Source organism: Silene latifolia, unplaced genomic scaffold (genome assembly GCF_048544455.1).
Source record: "Silene latifolia isolate original U9 population unplaced genomic scaffold, ASM4854445v1 scaffold_381, whole genome shotgun sequence".
Lineage (NCBI taxonomy): Eukaryota > Viridiplantae > Streptophyta > Magnoliopsida > Caryophyllales > Caryophyllaceae > Silene > Silene latifolia.
This window is the reverse complement of record NW_027413308.1, coordinates 1-22,318: the sequence shown is the minus strand read 5'-3', so window position 1 is coordinate 22,318 and position 22,318 is coordinate 1. Positions and strand designations below refer to the sequence as shown.

The 22,318-nt window shown below is 39.1% G+C and overlaps 1 protein-coding gene and 1 pseudogene across 1 annotated transcript; both read right to left on the bottom strand.

The window, feature by feature from the left end:
• Positions 1-730: 730 nt before the first annotated feature.
• LOC141639414 (uncharacterized) lies at positions 731-4,803 on the bottom strand. The gene is made up of 3 exons (XM_074448547.1): positions 3,343-4,803; positions 3,176-3,276; positions 731-1,850 (listed from the first exon to the last, which is right to left on the bottom strand). Exons 1-3 carry the CDS (start codon positions 4,801-4,803, stop codon positions 731-733), a joined length of 2,682 nt encoding a protein of 893 aa, XP_074304648.1.
• An 808-nt stretch (positions 4,804-5,611) lies between these two features.
• LOC141639413 (ABC transporter G family member 1-like) lies at positions 5,612-20,628 on the bottom strand (annotated as a pseudogene).
• Positions 20,629-22,318: the final 1,690 nt, after the last annotated feature.

Here is a 22,318-nt window from a genome sequence, read left to right as displayed (position 1 = left end):
CTTACACGGCGTCTCGATTAAGGGTATTTCTGATCAGCTAAGTTCATATTTCCTTCACTGTGTTATTAGAATTCGTATATAATGGAATTGTATTACGTTGAATGAATGTGTCTTTGTACATGGAGGAGAGGCTATATATACAATAAGAATATCGCTATTTACGGAAACGGAATAATATAAAACTATACACACAATATTTGCCTTGTTTGTGAGATATGAGCCAACGGCTCAATTGTTGATGGTCAACGGCTCTATTATCCCCCCTCAAGTTGGAGCGTGGAGGAACGAAACGCCCAACTTGGACAATAGGTGCGTAAAAGGTGCTCGGCCAAGAGCCTTGGTAAGGATATCAGCAAGTTGAACCTTTGTGTGAATGTAGCTCGGGGCGATTGTTCCTCGTTGAATCTCACCACGGACAAAATGACAGTCTATTTCGATATGTTTGGTCCGTTCATGAAAAACTGGATTTTGGGCAATGTGGAGGGGGATTTATTGTCACATTGCAAGGTAATAGGCTGCAGGTGTGGAATGCCAAGAAATATGAGTAACCCTTTGAGCCATTTGAGCTCACATGTAGTATGTGCCATAGCGCGGTACTCGGATTCGGCAGATGATCGGGAAACTGTATTTTGTTTCTTTGTTTTCCATGAGATGGGAGAAGAGCCAAGATAGACTAGATAGGCTGTGATGGAACGACGGCTCGTGGGCAGCTCCCATAGTCGGCATCGCACTAGGCATGAAGTGACAAATCGGACTCGGACCGAAGAAGAATGCCTTGGCCAGGAGATGTTTTTAGATAACGAACCACTTGTAATGCGGCATTCCAATGGTCGGTGGTAGGAGCATGCATAAATTGGGCTAAAATATGGACAGAGTATGTAAGTTCGGGCCGAGTGATTGTGAGATAAACGAGACGACCCACAAGGCGACGGTATGGTTGGGGGTCATTTAAGGCAGGGGATTTGGACAAGGTCAAATGATGATTGGGTTCCATGGGAATGCTCGACGGCCTTGATCCAAGTAGACCGGCTTCGGAGAGGATATCGAGAGCGTACTTGCGTTGAGAAACAAATATCCCGGTACTGTTTCGAGCTATTTCGAGGCCGAGGAAGTACTTGAGGGTCCCAAGGTCTTTCATGTGGAAGCAATTGCATAAGTAGTCTTTGAATTTCTTGATCATTTCAGAATTGTTACCACAAATGACTAAGTCATCCACGTATATGAGAACGTGAACCTCGGTTTCGGGAGTTGTGATGGAGAACAAAGAGTCATCATAGGGGCATTGTTTGAACCCGTATCCATGAAGTGCCAAAGCAAGTTTAGCGTACCAACATCGAGGTGCTTGCTTTAGACCGTATAGGGACTTGCGTAAATGACATACGGCCCCGTCTTTAGAGAAATTAAAACCCGGAGGAGGTTTCATGTAAACTTTTTCGTCAAGGTCCCCATGTAAGAAAGCATTGTGGACATCCATTTGATGGAGTTCCCATTGTTTAGCTGCGGCAATTGCGAGTAAAGTTCGAAAGGTGACAAGCTTGACGGTGGGAGCGAAGGTTTCATAGTAGTCAACCCCTTCAACTTGTCGATTACCCATAACTACCAACCGTGCTTTATATCGTTCCACGGACCCATCGGCATTATATTTTATTTTGTATACCCATTTCGAACCTATCGCCTTTTTATTCGGAGGTAGTTGTTCGAGCGTCCAGGTATTATTCTTTTCAAGCGCGTCGATCTCAAGTTTCATCGCTTCCCGCCAATGTGTATCCTGCATAGCTTCGGTAAACGTACTAGGCTCGTGACCTTTGGTCACGGCCGACAAGAAAGCTCTATGGTTAGGAGAAAACTTACTGCAAGTAACATAATGGGAAATAGGAAATTTGGTACCTTACGATGGTGATGATGTGGCGAGAGCATGGGACGAGGGACGTGTTGTTTCGACGATGAAGTCTTTAAGATTTGAATTTTGGAATTTCAGTCGATGACCCCGGCCCATGGCAGTGATGTCGGTTGTGGGATTAGGTGTTGGAGTCTCGGTAGAGGAGTTTTCGGGTTCGACGGGGTCCGTTGGTGTCTCTATGGGTGTCTCGGTTGGGGTCTCGGTTTGGTTAGAGGAAGAGTGGATGTTAGGGATGCTTGTCGTGGTGTTGGATGGTGAAGAGATTGGTGGTGGGTCGGTTGTTTGGGTAGGATTTGGTGGTGTGTCGGGAACGATCATGACTTGCTCTATAGGAGTGAAGTTATCGTCAAGGGTGAGGGTAGGATCAATGGTGTGGTCGGTGTGTTCATGGCAGCATAAGGGAATTGTTCTTCGAGAAAGACAACGTCACGGGATTCAAAGTATGAACCCGTGTCAAGGTCATAGACACGCCAACCCTTTTTCCCAAAAGGATACCCAATAAAAACGCATTTACGGCTTTTGGATGCAAATTTGTCCCGACTACGGTTGATAGACTTTGCGTAGCAAAGGCAACCAAAAATTCTCATGTGGTCCATCGGGGGTGGTTTATTAAATAAAAGTCCATACGGTGTTTTGCCATGGAGAAGTTGGGAGGGTGTTCGATTTATTAAATAAACAGCTGTGAGTACACACTCCCCCCAGAAAAAAATGGGTAACGATGCTTGAAAAAGGAGAGCACGGGCGACGTTTAAAATGTGACGGTGTTTTCGTTCGACACGGCCGTTTTGTTGAGGAGTGTCGACGTTTGAGGTTTGAAAAATGACACCATTTTCATCAAAAAAACGTTTAAGGCATGAAAATTCACTTCCATTGTCAGTGCGTAGGCATTTGATTTTTCGATTAAATTGACGGTCAACCAACGCAAAGAAGTTTAATATTTTTTGACGAGTTTCACTTTTGTGACGTAGCAAAAAAACCCAAGTGGATCGTGAAAAATCATCGACTATAGTTAAGAAATAAGTAGAACCACATGACCCATTTTCGGAGTACGGACCCCAAAGATCACAGTGGATTAAATCAAAAATAGCAGAAGCATTATTCATACTTAACGGAAAATGTTCGCGAGTCTGTTTTGCACGAAGGCAAATCTCGCAAGTTTTACTATGAAACGAAGAGTCTGTCTTAGAATTATTATGCAAAAAAGGAATAAAATGAGAAATTTTGGAGGAGGGGTGCCCCAACCTTCGATGCCAAAGTTCGGTTTTATCGACTGACCCTACCATAAAAGCTTTAGCTTCATCGTTTCGAACGCTCTTTAAATAGTAGAGTCCCTCGCGCTGTTCACCCGCACCAATCACCATCTTCGAGGAACGGTCCTGAATTAAACACAAATTATGAGAAAATTGTATAGTTAAACTGTCATCAAGAAGTAAGCTAGATACCGAAATTAAGTGACATTGAAGAGTGGCAGCATAGAGGACGTTTTTAAGGACAAGTCGAGGAGACAATATAATATCTCCGCATTGTGTAGCACTCGTGTGATCACCATTCGGTAGGCCGACAGATAAAGGCGAGATAGTACGAATATTCGAAAAGTGTGAAAGGCATCCCGACATGTGGTGGGATGCCCCTGTGTCGATAATCCAAGAGAAAAGGGGTACATTACCGTTGAGACGATCCGCGGACGAGGCTTTGTGGGACTGCCATAGCCGAGTCAGTTCAGCACGTTCGGCGGCGTTGAGATTGTTTAAGTCAATGTTGTCGAGAGTAGAAAGAGTCGAGGAGGATGATGGGTCTTGGGAACCGATTTGAGAACCCACTTGACTGACCATATTAATACGCGGAGCAGTGTTCGATTGTCTTTTGTTTTTAAACCGTGGGTCAGAGACAAAAATAGCTTGGCTCAAATCAGTAGCATCCGGGCTAATATAAATATGGTCCCGTGGTCTATCTCCCCACCAATCGGGAAACAGTCCGGTGACACGAAAGCAGGACTTAAAAGAGTGGCCTGGTCGTTTACAAGCTAGGCAAGTGGGTTTAGGAGGGTTAAGGGTGGGTGTTTTAGCGGAGGTAAGGCTATCACTGCGAGAAGGCTCGCGTGTCCTGGAGTCATGACCCCCTCCCCCTGTGTTACGAGGTCCATAAGAGGCATGGGCAGCATATATCATTGGGTCGGGTCGAGAGTAATTGGAGGTAGTATTGAGTGCGGTACGCATACCGTCTTCTTGAAGAAGACGGCTGTATATTTGGTTCAAGGAAGGTAATGGTTCAGTCCCAAGGATGTGAGAGCGCAAAACAGCATATCGAGCATCGAGGCCCATAAGGAAAGAACGTACCCGTTTCTTTTCGCGACGGCGGTCAAGGAGACGAACCAGATTACAGGTGCAAGGATTGCACTCACAAACTGGAAAAGCGTCACTCGCAATGAGATCATCCCATAGCTTCTTGATGCGTCCGTAGTACGCCATAACGGTTTCAGTTGGTCCCTGTTTATAATTCATAATATCATTTTCTAATTGATAGATATGAGCATCGTTTACCAGTGTAAATCGTTGTTTGATATCGGCCCATAGTTGAGTCGCCTCGTCACGCAGAGAAATTGATGTTCGCAAGTCGGGGTCGATAGATTTGAATATCCAAGCGCAGACAAGAGCATTCACGGATCGCCATGACTTGTAATCCGGGTCAGAGATCGAAGGTTTGGATATGGTCCCGTCAATATAATCGAGTTTCCCCTTAGCGAGGAGGGCGAGTCGAAAGGTGCGAGACCAATCGTTGTAGTTATTGCCGGTGAACAGAACTTGCGTGATATTGGCTCCTGGATTTTCTACAGGAACAATGGAGAAAGATGTGTTTGATTTGGTGTCGACAGTAGCAGTTTCGGTAGTCGAGGAATTCGTCATCGTGTTTTGTCAATGACGGCAGAGAGCGAGTTCGGAGGTTTTATTAATCGCTAAAACCTAGAACCTGATACCATATTAGAATTCGTATATAATGGAATTGTATTACGTTGAATGAATGTGTCTTTGTACATGGAGGAGAGGCTATATATACAATAAGAATATTGCTATTTACGGAAACGGAATAATATAAAACTATACACACAATATTTGCCTTGTTTGTGAGATATGAGCCAACGACTCAATTGTTGATGGTCAACGGCTCTATTATGTGTCCTAAATTTCATAGGATACCGTGTCACGTGTCCGTGTCGTGTCAGTGTCCATGTCCGTTTTGGTGCTATCTAGGCTGGTGGTTGGGGAGGATTGGTGATAGGTGGTGATCAAACGTGGTGGCAAAGGGGAGTCAGCGCCCAATCATCAATCACCCAGCCAATGCCATGTTTTTGTCTACTCACTTAGCAACAATAATTGACGGAATAAAAGTTTGTTAATTGACTTATACGGAGTACAAATGTAGTAACATTGTTACCACAATTTTTTTTTCTTTTAAATAAGGTTATGTTGAAGAATTTGAAAAATAACAGGTTACCTTGTAGAAACATAAAGTAATACAAAGTACAAACGTTGCAATCAAGGACTTACAATAAACTTGAATGACGGGAATTGAGAAAACACAACATAAATGAAATGAACTCGGATTGATACTAACATGTCCCATGATAGCAAGTGACATGCAACGACTTACCATAAACTTGAAATGACAAGATCCGATCTAAACTCGATCAAGAAAATCCACGAAACATGAGAGCTAATTAGATTCAGCAAGCGAGCGAGTACCACGAAGTTTGTTCTTACGAGTTTCAGCAATCTTGATTATCAAAAAGAAGATCATTCGAAAAATCACAATCATGAGTAACTTGACGAGAAGATTAACCCACTTGGAGTAGACCTGAACCTGTAAAATATCCCTCAAGACCTCTTCACTAGTAAATACTCTATTTACCCCGCCTGTTTGATTATTCCCAATAAAACTAAGTTCATCGAACTCATTTTTTAAAAGCCCTTCATAGCCGTATGCACCATACAAAATATAGTACATGGGGTATTTCCAAAGAATTCGAGGTAGGTCATTTGGAAGTCTTAGAAAACCCGAATTCAGAAAGACAAAGCCTTGTATTGCTGCACCTATAGTGATGCCCATTAGGTAATCAGGAACGATACTCGCAACCATCATCATCAAGCTCTCTACAAGCGACATGCCGGTGTACAACATCAGTATAAAGTAGAGGAACTTGTCAAACCCTTTTTGTAGACCGGATATGTAATAGGCGAGCGAACCAGGAATAACTGAGATGATGATCAAAAAAGGGATGGACGATATTGTGTTGCTCATCACAAATGCACTTACTCCATAGTGTCCGTTTAGTCTTTCTCGTCTGAAAATCTGAGGTTTTTAATTGAAGAAAACAATTAGGCTGAGATAGACCGGGCAAAACCTGACCCAATCCGAAAAACCGACCGAAATCCGCTTGAAAATAACCCGACAGAACCCGCCCGAAAATAACATGAACCAGAGAACGACCTGACCCGATAATAACCCCTACATTAGTATTGGTACCCGGCCCACGCCCGGGCTATCTCTATTTAGTATTAAAATCTAATTTCAATTAAATAAAACTACTTTAAAGTCGCATAACTAATAAATTTATCATTAATATATTTTTCTATGACATATCTTAAAATTACGATGAAATAAATTATGAGACTAATTCACTACTCGCGCTATTAATATTTTATTTAAATCGATTGGTTAGCTAATTGTTCGTATTGTTATTTTATTTTGTTGTTAGTATTGTTACTTTTATTACATTCGTTATTACTACTGTTACTTTCACTACTCCCGCTGTAATTATTGTTACATAATAATTGTTACTTTCACTACTGCTGCATTAATATTGATAATTTCACTACACTCGTTATTTCTATTACTTTCACTACTCCCGCTCGTTGTTAATATTGTTACTTTGATTATTCAAATGAGTGATTACTATCAATTACTATATCCAATGTTACTACAATTCTTTTCACTACTAAGAATTACCTGTACTAATTAGGCATGCAGTTTTAAGAGGCTTATATATTTATATAAATATATTACATATATGCATTAATCAAATCGAAATAGTTATGGAATATTATATTTTTTTTTTTGGAAATCTATATTGATTTATTTACCTTTTAGTAGTTTCAAAAATATATCACCTATATTATATTTCTACATGTTAAATATAATATTCCATAATTGTGCCGGAGCACATTCGCCATAAGTTGAGAGCCGATTTCGATTCCTTTGCCATGGATGACAACATGACCGTTACAGAGTACTATCATCGGTTTATAGAGATGTCATGATACACGGAGGATATGCAACTGGGTCAACGGAGTTTGGCTCTTCGCTTTGAAAAGGGGTTGGCACCAAAGATCATGGACAGACTACCAGCTGGGGTACTCACAGATCTAAAAGAGGTATATGCAAGAGCGGGGCACACCGAGAGGTTAGTGGACTTGGCCAAGGAGGCTAAGGTAAGGAATACAGAGAGTGAGGGCGGCAACCAGTCGAGTCACAAGAAGGGCTATCACAATCAAGCTAGGACCTTTTCTGAAGGATCTAGTTATGCAAGGGGATCTCGAACTTAGGGAAGAGGAGGCGGCCGGAGTACTAGTGATAACTCCAATCTTACTTGTTTCAACTGTGGTGGATCGGGTCATAAGAGGTTCGAGTCTACCAGTGCTGCTAGAGGAGGAGAGGGTTTTCCAGGGACATATCAGGGAAACTTTTCGCACGCTCCAAGCCAGAGCTTTGACAATAACAGGCCATCTGGGTCATGTGGTAATCGTGGAGGACAGAACAACAACAATGGCGGCTACAACCACAATAAAAGAGGATCCTATCAACGTCTGAATATTAGTGTGACGCAGAACTCGGCAGCCAAGCCGACTACTTCGACTACCACGGTTCAGGGTGGAGGCCAGAAGAGCAGTGGGAAACATTTTATGATGGGCAAGCAGGAAGCGGAGAATGATGCTCACGTTGTTACCGGTACTTTTCTTGTTCATAACACGCCATCTTTTGTTCGGTTTGATTCGGGGCAACCCACTCTTTTGTGTCTAGGAGTCATGCCTTAGCTATGGGCTTGAGAGAATATGAACTGGTGAAAGATAATGTGTTTATACCTTCGGGAGAGTCGGTGTCATGTTCTAAGTTGTATAGAGGTGTGTCCATGATGATGGGGGAAGTAGACTTACCGGTCAACCTGTTACAGTTTCCTATGGATGGGTTTGAGGTCATCGTCGGGATAGACTGGTTGGGCAAGTATGAGGCTAAGATAGATTGTCGGTAAAAGAGGGTGTCTTTAAAGGGGCCTAAGGGAGTCAAGGTGTCATATAAGGAGTTCATAGTAAAACCTAATATGAAGTTGATCGCGGTAACGACTTTAAAGTCGTGTTTGAGGAAGAAGTGCCCTTTAATCCTTTGTCAGGTGAGAGATATGCGGGTAGAGGAGCCATCAGCGTCTGACATACAAGTAGTTGAGGAGTTTGGTGACGTTTTTCCAGATAAGATACCGGGGTTACCTTCTAAGAGGGACATCGACTTCAGTGTTGAACTCAAACCGGGGACGAGACCTATATCTAAAGCACCGTACCAGATGGGACCCAAAGAGTTGCAAGAGTTGAAGAAGCAGCTGGATGAGTTGCTAGATAGGGGATACATTCGACCTAGTGTATCACCTTGGGGTGCACCAGTTTTGTTTGTGAAAACGAAAGACGGGAGTATGAAGCTATGCATCGACTATAGAGAGTTGAACCATGTCACCGTGTAGAACAGGTATCCTTTGCCAAGGATTGATGATCTTTTTGACCAGCTGAGTGGCGCAGGAGTATTTCTAAGATCGATTTAAGGTCGGGTTATAACCAGTTGAGGATAGCAGATGAGGATATTCCAAAGACAGCTTTTCGGTCGCGGTATGGTCACTATGAGTATGTGGTGATGCCTTTTGGGTTGACTAATGCACCAGTAGTTTTCATGGATCTTATGAACCGGATTTTCAGCCCGTTCAAAGATAGGTTTGTGCTCGTCTTTATTGATGACATCTTGGTCTACTCTAAGACTAAGGAGGAGCACGAGGAGCACCTGAGGTTAGTACTTTAGACTTTGCGAGATAATCAGTTGTATGCCAAGTTATCTAAGTGTGACTTTTGGTTAGAGAAAGTGGCTTTTCTGGGCCATGTGATATCAAAAGAGGGTGTGTCGGTGGATCCTAGTAAAATTGAGACAGTGACAAACTGGGAAGCACCGAAGAATGTTGCTGAGATCCGGAGTTTCTTTGATTTAGCTGGCTACTACATGAGGTTCGTGAAAGACTTTTCTAAGATCGCCAGACCTATGATAGCTTTGATGAGGAAAGAGACAAGATTTCGTTGGGATGAGAGTTGTGAAATGACGTTCCAAACCTTGATGGAGCGTTTGACCACAGCTCCTGTTCTAAGCTCTACCTGAGGGAAGTGAGAACTTTGAGGTATATACTGATGCTTTAAAGAATGGGTTAGGTTGTGTGTTGATGCAGAATGGGAAGGTTATCGTTTATGCGTTGAGACAGTTAAAACCGTATGAGGAGAACTATCCTACTCACGATTTGGAACTGGGTGCAGTTGTTTTTGCTCTAAAGATTTGGAGGCAGTACCTTTATGGGGCGACCTTTAAGGTGTTTTCGGGTCATAAGAACTTGAAGTGCATCTATATACAGAAAGAGCTGAACATGCAACACAGGAGATGGATGGTGTTGATTGGGGACTATGACATGGGGATCATCTATCATGAGGGGAAAAGTAATTTGGTGGCAGATGCCTTGAGTAGGAAGAGTGTACATTCGTTGTGCACAACTGTGTCTTTGATGAAACGGAGGGATGATATGTCTAAGATGGGAATCCATATGATTCGAAAGGGCGATGCCATCGGTGAATTGACTATCGAACCGGATTTGTATGATGACATAAAGAAGAATCAGGAACTTGATCCCAAGATTTAAGAGTAGAAGTTAAGGGTAGAAAGTGGCACAGTTTCGAGGTTTTCTATCCACACAGATGGGATTATTTGTTTTGATGGGAGATGGTGTGTACCTAGTGACGCAGACTTGAAGAAGTTGATCATGACGGAGGCTCATTGCACTCCTTATTCCGTACATCCGGGTGGTGACAAACTCTATAAGGATTTAAAGAAGACGTTTTGGTGGCCTAATATGATGAAAGATGTGATGGAGTTTGTGGCTAGGTGTTTAACTTGTCAAGGAGTACAGGGTGAACAACAAAGACCACAAGGTAAGATCCAGTCACTTGAGCTACCAGAGTGGAAATGAGATTCGATCTCTATGGATTTCATCGTGGAGTTACCAAGGACGCAACAAGGTAACAATATGATTTGGGTTATCATTGACCGTTTAACAAAGTCAACTCACTTTATCCCAATAAAAGATATTTGGACTAAGATGCAGCTAGCTTTGGGATACAGGAAGCATGTGGTTCGGTTACATGGGGTACCAAAGGATATAGTGTCAGATCGAGATGCGAGGTTCATATCACGGTTTTGGCAAGAGTTGCAGGACATGATGGGAACTACCTTGAAGATGAGTACAGCATTTCATCCTGCGACAGATTGTCAAACTTAGAGGACTATTAAGACTTTAGAGGACATGTTAAGAGCTTGTGCCATGAAGTTTGGTGGAAGTTGGGAAGATAGACTAGATTTGATCGAGTTTTCATACAACAACAGGTATCACACTAGTATTGGGATGACACCTTTTGAGGCTTTATATGGTAGGAAGTGCAGAAGTCCGGTATGTTGGGATGATAGTGCCGAGGCTGTGGTTTTAAGGCCACATATGGTGCAAGATATGATTGAGCAAGCTCACTTGATTCGCCAAAAGATGAAATCAGCTTAAGATCGCCAAAAGAGTTACGCGGATTTGCACCGCAGGGACATTGAGGTCGCGGTAGCTGACAAGGTCCTTTTAAAAGTGTCACCTATGCGAGGTGTGATGAGGTTTGGCAAGAAAGGGAAGTTGAGTCAGAAGTTTATCGGCCCTTATGAGATTCGAGACCGGGTAGGTGAAGTAGCTTATAGGCTAGTTTTACCACCATGGCACCATCGTTTGATCGGGTCCACAACGTGTTTCATGTATCACAACTCCGGAAGTATGTGAGTGATCCGTAACATGTGCTTGAGGTTGAGAATATAGAGTTAGACGAGTCTCTAACTTATGCTGAATTTCCTAAGGAGATCTTAGACCGTAAGGTGCGCAAGACAAGGAATGGGGAGACCGTCTTCCTTAACGTACTTTGGTCTAATCACAATGTGGAAGAGACCACATGGGAACCGGAGGAGTCTATGAGGGAACGCTTTCCTCACCTTTTTGATCAGGTATGTTTGGTTACGGGGACGTAATCATTGTCTTTTAAAGGGGGTAGGAGATGGTCGCATGCATGTTTTGAGTTAGTTTGAGGTCAACATGGTTGTGTTGTTGGCATCTTTGAGTTTTGGATGAGTTGTCTTGTTGTTTATGGTTGGTGTTGTTGGTATCTTTGTGTAATACTCCGTATTTTATAATTATATAAATAATACTATATTGTATTTTACATGAATTATGTTTGAGACGGAATAATAAAATAATAATAATTATTAGATGGTAATGATAATAATAATAACAACAAGTTGTAATTAGAATGATAATACGTAATACGGCACATGTAAAATATATGTATACTATACTCACCTTATATACACTCTACCTTATTCATACTATCCTTATCCTATTGTAATCCCACAAAATCCACCATCCACCATACATTTCAAGAGAGAAAGAGAGAAAGGAAGAGAAGTGAAGATTTTGCCCTCCGCCTGGGGATCGTAAGGTAAAACTATGTCACACTAGTTTTTATATTATTTTAATTAACCCGCATCGACCTTGACCCGTCATAGAACACCGTTGACCACCCATTGAGCCCGTTGACCACCCAAATTAAGGGTTTGATCGAGTTATTACACATGTTTATAGTTGTTTTGTGCGACGGTCTTAAGACGGATTTTTGACCACTAAAACGTGGCGGACTTAGGGTGGTATTGGGTGGAAGTTGCCGTAGGATGTGTGGAGAGTGGAGTGGTGGTGGGATAGGGGGCTGTGGTGGTCGGAATTAGGCGTCAAAAAGGGGGTACACGGGTTGAGGGTTGTCATTGTTTGTAGGTCGTGTGGTGGATGTTGCGGCTGTTGTTGGTGGTTGCTGTCATCGCCATTGCTGCTCCTGGACCCACCATGGTCAGGGGAGCCCACAGTGGTGGTTGGCGTGGCCGGCCGTGGCCCGTGGCGGCTGTGGTAGTGGTGGGTGTGTCGTGTATGGTTGTTATTGTTGATGTTGGTGTAGTTGTTGTTATTGTTGTAGTCGGTTGCCGTGTGGCTGCCGTGGTTGGTGGTGGTTGCCACGGTGGCGGTAGTAGGTGGCGGGTAGTTGGGAGTCGGGTTTGATATACATTTAGCGGGATGAGTGAGTCGGGATTTGAATTTAATTATAATTAGTTATTTAATTATATTAGTAATTAGATTAATTAGCAATTCGTATATAATTTAATTAGATTGGATTATATTATATTAGTAATTTATTTTATTATTAATTTTTATATTTAGGTGACGGCTTTATGAAGCGGTATTATTAGTGAATTTGGGTTTGCTTATGGAGCTTGCGAAAAGGTAGGTTTATCCTACTCAGTTCGATGATGTGTTTAATTGTGAAATGAGTCGTTTGTCTTTTAATTGCATTGGATGAGTCTCTAATTGGCATGTGATACGGTGTCTTGCATATTTGTGTTATTTCATATGTTGGAGGGCACGATTGGTTACTTGTCGTTGTGGAGACGGAAGGCGATTGGGAAATCGTCTTACGCTTGAGTCGCCTCTTGGAGTTTCCCGCTCCAAGAGGGATGTGCACATTAATGACTTGAGTTTTGGAAGGACGCGTGTGGGTGAGGCACGACGTCTGGCAGGAGACCCGAGTCGCTCTTGAGCCCGGTACCACCAACGTGTTCGGAGTACCTTGTGTGAGTATGGTGTCGTGGACATGTTCCTGGCACCAGTGGTTGTGGGTACGTCTGGACGTGTCCCGGTACCAGCGTGACGGTTGGATAATTTTGTGTCATTAATATCATGATCATGTCGTAGACTCACGCACTTGAGTCGTGTCACACTTTAAATTATCGTTACTGACGTTTGTGTGTCTGTGTAATTGTCACCTATCTCTGGGGTGGCCTATGTCGATTCATATGATATTCCTTGGTCATATGGGGAACAGGTTAAGTACAGGTTGTTTGGATAGAACGTGGAAGACGGGACGAGCTTGATGAGTCACGAGACGAGTAGGGTTGGCTAGAGAGTATAGTTGTCACGAGTTATACCTTTAATCATTTATTTACGTTTATATAATTCACTAAACAATATAGTTATTTATAAAATGTTCTTTTATCGAAGTTTTGAAACACTACCTCGGGAAAGCGAGATGGTAACGCTCCAATTATCTTGGCTGGATAATCGGGGTGTTACACTTTGAGTTGTGGTGGTTGTTGTCTTCGGGAAGTTGGTGTTGTTTTGTTTTGGGTATGTTATGAACTTCGTGGACGAAGTTCGTTTTAAGGAGGGAAGACTGTAATATCACGATTTTCTGGGTCTAGTTACTCGGCCGAATAGGGTTAACTCGGCCGAGTAGAGTGTCGTGTTTTTTCTGGTCAGGCTATTGTCCAGGAAAACTCGGCCGAGTAAAGGGTATTCGGCCGAGTACTCCAAGTACTCGACCGAGTAACCGGTTTGACGGGACTAATTTCCGCAGTTTGAGTAAGGATGATTAAAGATTATATAAATCGTGTTTAACAGTTTCTATTCATTTTACCAAAACCTAAACTACGTTCTTCACTCCTCTAATCATCTTTAATCACTCTCAAGGCAATTGATCGTCCGTGAGTCTTTCGTTCATGTTTTTCGCATCAAATTCGTCGGTAAATCACTAGTATTGTGTCTTTTGATTAGTATTGTCTCGTAGGGTTTTGCCCTAATGATTAGATTTGGGAAAAAGGGTTGATTGGCATGTTTGTGATTAGTATTGTTGTGATTGTTGTTAGGTGAAGGATTCGTAGAGGAACGTTTCTAGCTTCCGCTGTGTACTTGTGATTCGGATAAGTGATAAGGTAGGGTTTCCCTACTCAGTTGCCTGTTTAATTGATTTAAGACGGTTGATTGTTGTATTGGCATGATTAGTATCATTATTGGAATTGTCTTTCTTAGTTGTTGGATTTGTTGTTGCTTGTCTATGTTTGCGAGGTGCGTCCTCGGCTGAGTGGAGTCACCATTCGGAAATGGCTTCATGCCCTTGATTCGTCCTTGTGGTTCCCGTCACAAAGAGGATGTGCACATTAATGGGGATGGGCTATTGCTCGTTGCGATGAGCGCGGCTTTGGTGGGCAAGGCTGCGGTCCCCCACTGGCGGCAATGATTACTTGTTGCGATGGGTAATCTGACAGGGCTACACACTTATAAAGTGTGTAGCCGGTTACTGGATACGATTGGAGTTGGAGAATGGTTTTGGTTGTTTCTTTGTAATTATCTTATCTTGATTATTCAGTGAACTGACCCCTTTGTGTTTTATAAAACTGTGGTGATCCATTCGGGGATGGTGAGCAGATTGTGAAAGGTGAAGATTTCATGTTAGCTGCGGGGACGAGGATGGGATGTCATCACTTTGAGTCTTAGCTTCCGCTATCACGAGTTTTAGATACTTTGTTTTGATGTATTGGGATTTATATTCTTTTACTTTGGTTTTCAGTTGTAAGACGACGTATTCATTTAACATTATACTTTAATAATTGTTCTTGGATGATCACTTTTAATATACTTACCTTGGGCAACCGAGATGGTAACATCGTTATATGCTAGGGTGGTCCTTGGTAAGACACCTTGGTATATGGGGGTGTTACAATTCTACTATCGATATGTAATATATTCACCACACATGCATTATTTTTCAATGTGTGACAAATAACATACTAAGAAATACACCATCTTTTTTAATTTGCACCTAGTTCGACATCGTCAAATTCCGAATACGGGCAATTACTACTTCAATATATGTAATAGTTATATACCATCTATTAATATTCGTACGTTTTTTTTTTTTCTATTTTTCGATTGAAATATGTGTAAATAATGAAGTATGAAATTTATACTCTTATGATAGCATTTTTTTACCACCAATCTAATTATATTATTTTCGTAATTTATTTTATGATACTTTTTTGTTAAATGAAATGTAAATTTTTTTATATAAAAATCATAAATATTGAATATATTATAGGAAATATATATTTTATTCTAATTATAATGATAGTTAAAATATTTTTCACAATATTTTTTATATCAAAAATATTAATTAAGATACTTTTCTAAATTAATTAATTAATTTTGAATAATACAAACTCGTAAGAGTCCTCTAAGATAATACTTAAGAGACTCAAGATTTTTACTTGATACCTAAGTTTCAAAGATGACTCTTATTTATAATCATAGGATCGCCCACCTAATGGTAATCTTCCAATGTGGGACAATTCTACTATTTATATGTAATATATTCACCACACCTACATAATTCTTCAATGTGGGACAAATAACATATTAAGAAGTACATCATCTTTTATCATAATTAAAATACGAGAAAATACTAATACTTCATTCATATCATTGAATTGTTTACGTTTTCTATTTTACGCCGTTTCGCTTGACTGTGTACGTTTCTATATATGGATATTTTTTGATCAATTAAATGACCCACATACTCTTGTCTACTTTTATACCTTTCGGTGGGTGGATGCCGAAATATGAGGGGCTTACATGAGAGTAGTTGTGTAAGTAAACATATGAAAGGTAGGGATATCTCATTTTCTTAATATTTGTGCAAAAAGTAAATGTAACTAATTCCATGGGAGGGAGGAAGGAAGTAGTAAATAATATGAAATTTATACTCAAATGAAAGCATTTTTTTGCTACGAATCCAAATATCTAAGTTTCTAAATGTTTTACATTATACTTTTTAGTTAGATTGATAATCAAACAATTCTTTTATGTAAAATATAGCTTTGATATTAAAAATATTACATAGTATCTTTGTCATAATCTTGGAAGATCTTATAATATATTTTCCTAAAATTAAAAAAGATGATGTGGACACCTAGAATGCTCGAAAAAAGCCTCTTTTATATATATATAAAATAAAATATATAGATATATAGATTGTAACCATTTTCATTAGTACCTAATCATTTTATTGTTTTTTGTACCATTTTCCCATCAATTTGTAATAATTGTCTCTCAATAAGTTTATTGAGAAACCGTGTCTGAGGAGACCTACTCAGTAAAATAAGTTTACTTTTTCCTAATTTAATTCCTCCTTTTCCATATCTATTTTTCAACTAATAATACTACTTTTTTTCAATTTTAAAATCAATTCTCTTATAAAATTTATAGAGTTTCAACACTTTCATCTTTCAAAATTGGGATTTTCAAAAATAGTATATAGCCCTTGTGTTTACTCCTCCATATTCGTTAAACTCCGTTCAATTCCCCGTTCGCCTATTCATTAATCGGAGACTCGATGTGTTGTAATTCCTTTCTTTCCTTCAATTTTTATTTTTTTTAATTCGCGATTATTGACTGCTGTGGGGTTTTTGCTGTTGTAATATTGTTTTGTTTACTTTTTTAGTGTTAAGTCAGTTATTGAATGTTATCATTAATGACTTTGCATCTCAAAATGATCGCATTTTTTTTATGATTTCTTAATCTCATGTATTAAACAATGGGGCATGAATTAATTCAATTAATTTTTTTAAAAGGGCCATATTTTACTATTTTGCCAAACGCCTCAAAATGTTCAGGACTGGCCCTGCTAATAATCTGAAAATTTTACCTAAATTTTAATAACTAGAATCGAACTTGCGAACTGCGGACATATATAAAAAGAAAAAACAGTGGGAGTAAAATTGAAGAAAACAAAGTTAACAACATAGCATACTTTCATATCCTCGACAAAAGAAGGGAACCCGCCAATCGACATGAACGTTAAGAATCCAGTAACGAAGCCAAATAGTAATGCCCGCGCCTGTCCATAATATAAATGAATTCCACTAATTAGTAATCTGAAATATACTGAACTAACAATGAGGCAGCGAGGCAGGGACTATATAGATAGAATCCTCAAATTAGAGAAAGTAATCACCTGAATTGAAGAATACGAGTTACCAAGGTCATGGTAAATAGTCCCTACGCAAATGCAGACAACAACGTACATGACAAGCCGAAGTCTGTAGTAACCTTGATCTCGATACATATTCACGAATGACCTTTTAGTAAGTACAAGGCATTGAGTTATGAATTTTGCTTGGCTTCTTCTCTCTAGCCGTTCCCCTTCCTATGATAAAAGATGATGAAAAAAAATACATCGACGTATCTCAATTCGCAATCCTAAGATTAAAAAAGCGTGACCGATTTCAATTCTAGGTATGATTATACATTTATACGGAGTACTTCTCTTACAAGTTTTAGGACTAGAGTCTTAATGTCATCCTATGATTTTACAACCCGATTCTATTGTTATAAATAAAATCATTTTTTCAGTTAACTTTAAATGTATTCCCTCCGTCCCGGTCAATTATTATCCTTTGGTTATGTAACAAAGAGTAAGGAAAGGGGAGGGGGAATTACTAAATGACAAGTGGAATAAATTGAGTGTGAATGATCAAATTGCTCATTAAGTTCATTCTTAAAATAGAAAGGACAAGAATTGACTGAGATACATTAAAATGAAATAGGACAACAAATGACCGGGACAGAGGGACTAATATTTATGTAAAATATAACTTTGAACTGGGAAAGCAAATCATAGGTACTCCCTTCGTTCCACCCAATAGTTATCAATTGCATTCAGCACAAAGACCAAAGAGAAGTAAAGATGGAGTACTTTAATAATACGGAGTACTAAATAATGTTGTAGGATTACTTAAGCACAAATTCTCATTGAAGACGGGCACTATCCGTCACAAGCTGAAGACGGATAGTGCCCTTCTCACAAAAAGCAAGTGACATTATTAATGGGTGCTCCATTTCCTACCCACTTGCCCTCCCACTTGCTTTATTGTGAGAGGAGGAGTATCCGTCTTCAGCTTGTGTCGAATATAGTACGTTACAAGTAAAACGCTTTGTTACTTAAGAAACCCATCACTTGCACATGGATAAAGTATGCTATAAATAGATAACTATTGATGGGCACGGAAGGAGTAATAAACAAGCCTAGCTTTTGGTAAGTTCAAATATCGCAGTTGTGCTTTTTAGTTAATTTATAAGATCTTATGATTATGCAATTCAATCCTACCGATTCGATGGATTCCACTTAATTAACTAAGTACTAGCTATATAGTAAAGGGAGAAATGCCACATTGGTTTGTTTTGCAAATTTGGGATGTCTTACCTTGTCACGCAGTGAGCATACTTGGGTTTGAACATTAAAGTACTCTTGTGATGACTTATAAGAATCGGACAAAATGTTTATTGCCTTTTCAGTGCTCTTTATCCCTTCATCTTCCTGTTGTAGAGCAATATAAAAAAAAAAATCGGGATGGAAGAAGTAATTATAATTATAACGGAGGAAATTAAGTGGGCACTTACGGCTGCAAAATCGTTATTGATGGTTCGAAGGTAGTGATCAGATGGGTTTCTCATACTTGGGCACGGGAAACCATTCCTTGTGAAAAACTGCAAATAAAGTACGATTAGGTTTTCTTTTATCCGCAGTTCTATATAAAGTAGTGCACTCCCTCTGTCTCGGTCATTTGTTATCTTTTTTATTTTTGGGTGTCTCGCTAATTTGTTATCCTTTCTATTTTAAGAATGAATTTAGGAGTCGTTTGGTTCACTACTTAGGAATGGAATGGATTGGAATGAGAAACCATAGGAGTATGGGGTTCCAATTCCATACCTTACAAAACATGTTTGGTTCATTAGAAAAATAAACATGAAGGAATGGAGTTTGAATCCATGGGAAGGAGGTGGGTATGGGATTCCAAGGGGTTGGGGTGGAATGAGAATCCATCAGGATTCTAACTCCATTCCAAAACACCCCAACCAAACACTAGAATTACTAAAATCTATTCCATTCCATTCCAAACCTCCCAACCAAACACCCCCTTAATGAGTAATTTGATCATTCACACTCAATTTATTTCACTTGTCATTTAGTAATGGGTCCTCTCTCATTTCCTTGGTCTTTGTGCCAAAATCGAAGGATAACAAATGACCGGGACGGAGGGAGTAAAAATAGCACCCAAAATTAATAAAACGGGTATATATACTATAAAAATGAGGTACTTATAAAAATAATTACAATATATAATAAAATAGTAAGTACGATTGTAAAGCAAACGTGTACCAGATAAAAGGATCACAGTCAATAATAAAAGGGGTACAAAAAAAATATATAAAAGGTACTACAAAAGTGTTGTATTAATAATTTAATGAGAGACCGTCTAACATTTATTTCATGAATTTATTAAATAAATTTTATTTAATAAAAGAATATAATAGTCCCGTGAATTTTCACGGGTGTTACACTAGTTAAAGATAATGTTGCTCTTCTCACAAATTCATGATAGTTTGATTAACTTATTTCAGTGGGGATTTTGTGATTTAAATTCGTTTTACGCAAGAATTTTTGCAAGGTAAATTTAAGCAAATGAAAACTTCCAAGATAATTGATTTTAACTAGAAAAACCGATTTATTTATTGTTCGAATGATAGTGTTCAATTAATAAAAATATACTCCGTATTTCGTAAACATACGCCTTGTAGAGTTACAATTTGGCCATGTTTACAAACGGTAAAAGCAGATTTATAATAACGGATAATGTGAATGTAATACACGTACGATTAGCGAATCAGACCCTAACATGGCTAACATGATCCAACACTACAAATTACTAACCCTCTCGGTCCTCGTTTAGCTCTGATTTATCCTTATACAGAGTATAAGATCTTTCGTTTGGCTTCCTTCCACAAGAGTTCGTATCAAACGGTTTTTTTTGCAACCGCTTTTTGCATTTTTTGTTTATTTCAGTTAAACACTTAAGCTAAAATGTTACGGTTTTCTTGTTCGTGAGTTCGTTTTATATAAAACAACTTTACCCAAGAGACTAACTCATAAGAAAATACAAAGAATAGAAGAGTACCGAATTGGCTGCAGAGGTATGACCAAAGTAGACAAGCTTGCCATAAGAAAGAAGGCAAAGGTTATGAAATAACTCAAAACGCCACTGCTCGGTTGATGAATGGAAGCAACCACGGTGGTTTGTTCTTGTCGAGTGAGGTTGATTATATAGTTCATGACATGGTACGATGCAGCACTGTCCAGTCCACTTGTAGGCTCATCCATGTACAGTAGCCGGGGCCTGGTTAGTATCTCCATGCAAATGCTCACCCTCCTCCTTTGGCCGCCGCTAATTCCGGCCGTTGTTCTGCCACCAATCGTTGTGTCGATTGCAGTTTCAAGACCCATCATCTTTATGGCATTGTCGGCTCTTTCCAACTTCTCCGTTTTTGACATTGTTTCTGGGAGTTGGAGTAGAGCCGAATAATAGACCGCTTCTCTTATAGTTAGTGTTGTCATCAAGATGTCATCTTGTTTCACGTACGCCTATTTCAAAATCAATAATTACGAAAATAAGTCTACGCAATATTTCCCCTTCGTCACTATCGTCAGCGACCCCAACCCCACGCCACTCTGACCCCCATCGAAGTCCACTACTCGTCGGAATACGACTCCTCTAGCTTCTAAATATCATACCACCACCAATAAAATCCGTCCCCCACCCTCAAAACCACCTCCCCCACCTCCCAAAACATCATATCCCACAAATATAAAACCCGCCCCCACCCCTGAACCACCTCGCCTACCTCCCAAAACACCATATCGGGGGAGGTGGGTTCGGGGTGGGGGACCGATAGTAGAATTTCTAAGGAGAATATAATTAGAGAGAAAAGGGAGAAGTCAATCGTAAACTTGTCCAATTAATAAACATGAACTATTGGCCTTTATATAGAATTTTTTGGCCATATAGAGTTATTTGGTAAATTAATTGGACTTTTGGTGTCTGTTTCAAACTATTTAGGGTTAATGGGTCCCACGTCATCACTTTCGTTTTTTTTTCCAATTTTTAGGTAAAGCACAAGATTCCTAAATGACTTGCATCTTTACCATTTTGGGTAACTAGTGTAAATTTTAAAAAATACTGAACTAGTGAAGCCATTATGGTTCCTAGCGGCTTCACAAAATGGCTTATAGCAAGTACTAGCTTAATACCCGTGCAAAGTACACGGGAATATATAATTATAACTTATTATTTTAAGTTAATTAAGAAAAATAAACTATATATAATAGCGATGTATACTAAGTAATACTTATAGAATCCATGATATACTACTTTAACACATTAAAACTCTCGTAATTATAAGCTTAGGGTAATATGTGCACAATTTCGTTCATGTGTTTACAATATAGAGATGTATTCGATATTAATAATGAAAATGAATATTGAATACAATTCCTCCTAAAATTACTTCATAATATTACTTGGGCAATGTCAGTATAAGAACTTGAAGAAATACATTATTTTATCAAAATTCTCGTGGAATATTCCTATACTAGTTTTACACCCGTGCAAAAAAATGCACGGGTCGTAACAACAGATATTAAGTGTTCAATATCGTAATAATATAAATTGTCCATAGAGACGGTATTGAATTTAATCGGGCCTCTTATTTATTATTGTAACCACATATAATGAATTGGGCTTCTTTATTCAAATGTTAAATTCAAATGACGGTATTGAAACTGTAAATATGATATTGTAGATGCCTGATTACTAAATAAATGTTTTTGTCTCATAATAATGCTTTGTAAGACTTCTGGTTTTTTTTAAGATAAGAAAATTAGTGCTGGTACTTTTTTATAATCATTAAAATCTTTTTCATGTGTATTTTTTTTAACATTATAATTATATGAATCTTTTTCAACTTTTGCTAAATTTTGTATATTTCTTAACATTATGAATTATAATTATATGAATGTGCTTTACTTCTTATCAAGACTTGCATTTTTTTTTGTATAGGAATGTTATTTGGGTACCTATCAATCAGAAAACCAGTACAAATAATTTGTAATTTTATTCATTTTGTATTTTTTTTAATTGTTTTCGTTCAGATGTATTCCTAACATTTTAGGAAAATATATATGTATAATATGTATATGTAATTATAAAAAAAAGTTAAAACTAAAATTAAAATATCGTAAACTCACTAGTTTGAAAATGAGTAAAAGAAAAGCAAAT